Source organism: Benincasa hispida, chromosome 9 (assembly GCF_009727055.1).
Source record: "Benincasa hispida cultivar B227 chromosome 9, ASM972705v1, whole genome shotgun sequence".
Taxonomy (NCBI): domain Eukaryota; kingdom Viridiplantae; phylum Streptophyta; class Magnoliopsida; order Cucurbitales; family Cucurbitaceae; genus Benincasa; species Benincasa hispida.
In genome coordinates, this window is record NC_052357.1 from 14,659,559 (window position 1) to 14,665,986 (window position 6,428).

The window sequence follows — 6,428 nt, forward strand, 5'->3', positions numbered from 1 at the left end:
AAAGAAGAAGTTGAGACATGATGCCAAGTTTTACTTCTGGGACGACCCTTTCTTGTACCGATAAGGACCAAACCACATCATACGACGAGGTGTCCCTGAGCATGAAGCCAAAAGCATTTTGGAGCTATGTCATGAGTCCCGATATGGAGGACATTTTGGAGGGCAAAGGTCTGCCGCAAAAGTCTTACAATGTGGGTATTTTTGGCCGACATTGTTCAAAGATGCCCATGCCCATGTCACAAAATGCAACAGGTGCCAGAGGACAGGAAATATGTCGAAGAAAAATGAAATGCCTTTAACGTCGATCCTAGAAGTGGAACTATTTGATGTATGGGGAATCGACTTCATGGGCCTATTTCCACCATCGGAAGGTCATCATTACATTCTGGTCGTGGTTGATTATGTTTCAAAGTGGGTCGAGGCCATTGCGTGTGTTAAAAACGATGCAGCAGTTGTGGCAAAGTTTCTAAAGAAGAATATTTTCACACGATACGGAACGCCACGGGCTTTGATCAGTGATGAGGGCTCTCATTTTATCAACCGCATAGTTGCAAACTTGAGGACCAAGTTTAATGTGAATCATCGAGTGGCCACTACATACCACCCACAAACTAATAGGCAGGCTGAAATTTCCAATAGAGAGATCAAAACCATCTTGGAGAAGGTGGTTAACACCACCAGGAGAGAGTGGTCATCTAAGCTTGATGAAGCGCTATGGGCCTACAAGACTGCCTATAAAACACCAATTGGCATGTCTCCGTACTCTCTAGTCTTTGGGAAAGCTTGTCATCTGACACTAGAGTTAGAACATAAAGCAATATGGGCGTGTAAGAAGCTAAATTTTGATTTAACCAGCACAAGAAAAGTCTGGAAGTTTCAATTAAATCAGTTGATTGAATGGCGAAAAGACGTCTATGAGAATGCCAAGATCTACAAAGAGAAAACCAAGAAATGGCATGATGAGCGCATAAACGACCGGACGTTCACAGAAGGTCAACAAGTACTTCTATTTAATGCACGACTGCGACTGTTCCCTGGGAAGCTAAAATCTCGGTGGTCTGGACCATTCTGGATCAAGATTATCTTTCCCCATGGTGCAATAGAGTTAACAACTTTGGATGGGAGCAGTGCATTCAAGGTCAATGGCCAGCGAATCAAACCTTATTACGGGGGAGATTTTGATTGGCACATGGACAACATTGACTTGGACAAACCAGATTAAGATGCCTACAAGGGAAGCGACTGCGGTAATTATGGGAAATCCTTTTGCGTCGACTTTCCATCTATGTTTATTCGCTTTCTTTACCGCTTTCTGTTATTATTAGTCTTCAGAAGCGACTGCGGTAATTATGGGAAATCCTTTTGCGTCGACTTTCCATCTATGTTTTTACGCTTTCTTTACCGCTTTCTGTTATTATTAGTCTTTAGTTGAAATCAGTAGGGATAGTTATTTCTACTTTCGTAGTCACATATTTCAATTATGTCATTTCAATTCATAGAATAGTATTTGATATATCTTGTGTGAATAATAAATGAAGCACTTTTGTCAATTTAAAATTAGAAATGGAGGAAAATAAATCAAAAATTAATGAAAGAATTGGTGTAATGAAGAAAAAGAAAAAAAGTGATATATATAAAAAACACTCAAATACATTGCGATGAGGGGTGTGTTGCACATATATGCGTTCTTTGCCCCACCTTAGTCGATTGTACTATGTTGAGGAATCCTCCAGAAATGCGTCGATTAAGGAGTGTGTTGCGGGGATACATATGTGTTGCCCGTCCTCAGCAAAAATGTATCTGCGTCTATTGAAAGCATATTAAGATTGTACTTCATACGCTTGTTCACATTCTTTATCTTGTAGCCTAATATTTCTTTAACTCTTGTACAGGCCTTAAGCTTTTTAAGTTTGCGTCCATTTATACTTATTTGCAAACTTCTTTAATCTTTAATACAATTCATGTACATAGTCACTTCTACTTTTGCCTTTGCCTCTTTCTTTATCTTCCTTTGTAAATTTATGTTTTATTTCACTCTTATGTTTTCACGTTCTTCATTGCGTTGCTATGATGCACAATATGTGATACTTAGAAATATTTCTTATGCTTAGTAGATTCTGACTAACACTTAGTTAACTCTTAGTTTAGCAGTACTTTACCTTTTAACTTTCAAAGTCGTGCTCAAACCTTCTTTTTGAAATTTTCTTTTAAGTGTTTGTCTAGTCTATCCAAACAACGCAATGAGGACCTTGCTCATCTTAAAATTTGGGGGTGGGGAAGGTCTGAGAAGATGGATGCAAAAATGTGTAGTGTTAAAAGAAAATGCGTCCTCTATCTAAAAAAAAAATAAAAAATAAAAATAAATAAAATAATATTTTTATGACAAACTCCACCGTCAGCGCAAGGGATTTCAAAATATTGTTCCCAACCTGATAAGAGTTTAATTGTGAAAGGAACTTGCTCGTAGTTGGATGTTCGTATGACACCCGTAGGAACAAGCCAAAACGAAGGTAGGTTACCAGGAACAATGCAGCATAGAAAAAAAAAAAAGAAAAGAACAAAAATAAATAAGGGACAACTCCTTTGAGAACATGAGTTAAGTTGAAATTGGCACACCACCATAGTTGGATGTTCGCATGAAACCCATAGGGGCAGGCCAAAACGAAGAGTGTAACCATGACCAACTATCCCTAAATAAATAAACGACTCAAAATTTTTGCTCACAACATATAGCTTTATCAAGTTGTTTTGACATGAAGAGATAAACATTCTACTTTGAAAATAATAAAAGCATTTTTTAGCATGATTTTGTTAAGTAAAAGAATAAAGTAGGGCTTGCTAAGAGTTAGCAAGGATAGAAGAAAAATGCGATGTTCGGAACTATGCCTAAGAGTTACATTCAGAGCAACCGATATTTTCGTAAAAATAAAGGATAAGATTAGAGCATGATTTCCTTAGTAGAAGATATGCTTGAGGAAAAGTATATATCTAAATTTGGGGGTTTGATAACTTGGAGAAATACAAGTTATTTATGCCACCTTATCTAGATATTGCGGCCAAAAGTGAGGAATTATGCGCTAACTGTATGTAAATTAACTTAGTTTGTTAATAATTTCAAATGCTTGCAATAAAATCCACTAACGTCAAAAGATGGAGAATATGGAAAAAATTTACACTGTTTTGTAGGAAGACCAAAGTCACCACTTGCGCTCAAGGCTTGAGAGAACTTCATCAATGCATCTTTATCACCATTGCGCCCATCGAGCGTCATCACACAGACATTCATTGAAGAAATGGTGCAATGCGATAGTCGATCTTGATACCCATGACAACCGCATGCGGTTATAAAAACAAATGCCGCATGCGAACCTGCGATCGAGTGATGCAAATGAGCAATGCAAGAGTGGGAGATTCAGATGTGTGTACAGCTAACGGTTGTGCACAATTGACGGTCTGATTGCATAATAGAAGGAATAAAATCTTTCCATCTTCAGAATTTCCATAACCAACAGTGGGGACAACTTGGTCAGAGTCAAAGCTATGCTGCCTATAAATACCCCAGAGGATTCAATGAAAAATTATACTATTCAATCTGGGCGAAGTGCTGCAAGATTAAAGAGAGAAAAGAGCCTAGCTGAGTGTTGAAAAGTCAAATCCGGGAAGAAAAAGAGCTAAGGCCGAAAGGTGTAATCTCTGTTCAACTTGTCAATATCCCTGAGCGAAGCTTTGTTCAAGGACACTGCTACTGGAGGAGCCAGCCTGAGAGGGAAGCTCATCCCACCATCTATTCATCCATAACCGGCAAGCAGATCTTCATCAATCAGTGACCAAGACATTGGCGCCTGATTGTCCTTTTTCTACCCTTTTACGTATTTCATGTTCCTTCTATCTCTCTATTCATTCATCATGTATCAAACTCTCAATAGAAATATTAGTAGTTTCGATATAAGTCATTATTCATCTTCTGTCTACCATCGTGCACCCGTTATTCACTTTCTTCACTATGTTTTTCTGAACTTTCGATAAGTACTATAAATGTCTAAAGGCTTAATGTAAATTAAAGTTATGTAATACGTTTAGCTAAAGAATGCTAGACGACATCTTCACCTATGAGAGCAGAAGTGAAGATACCATTCTGATCTATCGAGAGAAGGTTAGGAGAATGCGTTAATTAAAACGAGTAGTACTTCCAGACATGGAAGCAACCTTGCATTCATTACACCGGACTCTAGTTTCCACGCAGACATGCGGGAAACGCGGCCGATCATTGAAAGGTGTACGCTATGAGAAAAATAGAATAGTATTTGTATCTTTACTTTCATTAAGAGCTTGCGATGATTTGTACACTCATCCTTCTTTTCTTTTCTCCTCATAAGACTTGTCGTCGCATACCCTTTCCTTGCACAGTCTTCACAGCTAGCTTAATCTTAGCATTTTGTACATGTAACCTATACCGAATACATCTAGCTTAGGTTTACTTTATTTTTACTGCATTTACTTTACTTTTATTTTATGTAATTATTTTTGTACAACACATCTCAAAGATTTGAAAAAATCGGTTGCATAACATCATGAAAACACCGCATTAAACCGATACTGTATTTCCCCGTGTTCGACCATGGATCACACCGAGAAACTTGCGATGGAATGACACTTGGTTTCATCGTAAGGAAACTTGTGGCACAACAGGGTATACTACCGAATCCTATTAAGTATCGCATAAACCGTAGTAGTATGGCATTGCATGCATCACATATCACTTCTAATTTATATATGTGATCAAAGGCACAACAATAGGGGCATCCCTCTGGGGGATGACTATGAAACAGTCGATGGTCTGATAGATATTAAGGCAGTAAGGCGTCTATTTCGAGGATTACAACATCAGCCCACCTTACCAGCCAAGGAAGTAGCACGAAGACCTCAACCAACAGAACGCGCCCCCAAGAAAGGACGCGTCAGAGTAGTTGAACATAGCAATGAGGCTTCAGAAAATGAAGAAGTTGAAGCTGAGCCAGAAGCCTTAGCTGAGGAAGTGCGACCTGCTCTAGAGTTTTTCCATGATTCGCCAACAGCCCCGCCAACAAGAAGTCCTAAGCAAACGCATTAAGAACCCATTTTCACAGATCAGGACTTCTCTCATTCATTTCCTTCGCCCTATCAAAGTCCAATTCACACTTTTGTGCCACCTCCAGTAATCTTCGAACCAACTGGGCTAGGAACCAGTAATGCGGTAGGAGTTGAAGACCCAGTTGGACATGAGGAGCCAACACCCCAACGCAGCAGCATAAACTTGAAGGAGTTGAAAACATGATGCAGTGATCAACTCCGACCGTTGGCCGCATCAATTGAAGATCTTCAACAATAGAACAGGGTACTAAGGGATTACCTGAGGCAGCAAACAAGATGCATGCAAGACCAGTTCGTATACACAATGCAGTACATCAATCAAGTCTTGGTGGGTATGTTTGCCTTGCCTCTATTACCAGCACATCTCATGAATCCCTTACGCTTCATGGATGAGAACCATGAAGAAGAAGAACGCAGAGATGATGCGCTAGCGCAGTAATATTTTAGGGCATTGGATTAAAGAAAATCTTTTGTAATTTTAAGTTGATTTGTTCTTTTACTACCTTTTGCTATGTTAATGAAACCCATGTTAGAATATGAAAAATGAATGAAGTTATCATTTTGAATCCTTGCATTTGTCTTCAACATACTTTATTTTTGTTCTTTGATAATTTTCTAAGTCTTGTGCTCAGCATAACCTCAATGATATTAACCATATGAACTCATAAGCATAAGATAAGCGTTAGGAAAATAGACAAAGCTTGAACTTCTCTGAAAAAAAGATTAATTTTACTTTCGCTTGCAAGCTTTATGTCTTAAACTCCTTTCAATTTCTCAAAGCTTTTTAAAAACTTTGTTTCTCTTTTAGCGATGAGGATTTAGCTCGTTTCCAAATTTGGGATAAGTATAGCTCATCTCCAAATTTGGGGATGAGGGAAATCTGAGTGTAGACGCGTTAATGAATATATCATGAAGAAAAAGGAAAACAAAATAAGAAGAATTTCAAATGCAACTCCTTTGTCATTTCCTCAAAAGAAAAGAATCTTATTGGCATGAGCTTAGTTGGACCAGGCACTTAGCCGTAGTTGGATGTACGCATGACACCCATGGGCAAGCCAAAATGAAGTTAAGTCACCTAGACCAACGCGTTGATGGAACACGAGATATACGCAGCGGAATTAGGACCTAATTACATTCTAATTGCTTTTAATTCAAAGAAAACTAGCATGCAATTGAAGGAAAAACAGTGAATAATAGTTATAAGATGCTACCTTTGAAGCTCCCAAAAACCGCTTTTCCTTGTTGAATCTCGACCCAAACTCTTTCGGACCACCATTAGAGTTGACCTACTATTCTCT

At 38.5% G+C, this 6,428-nt stretch overlaps 1 protein-coding gene across 1 annotated transcript; it reads left to right on the forward strand.

Moving 5' to 3' along the window:
• The first annotated feature begins 271 nt into the window (after positions 1-271).
• On the forward strand, positions 272-1,222 carry LOC120084562 (uncharacterized protein K02A2.6-like). The gene has a single exon (XM_039040362.1). The coding sequence runs from the start codon at positions 272-274 to the stop codon at positions 1,220-1,222; it is 951 nt and encodes a 316-aa protein (XP_038896290.1).
• Positions 1,223-6,428: the final 5,206 nt, after the last annotated feature.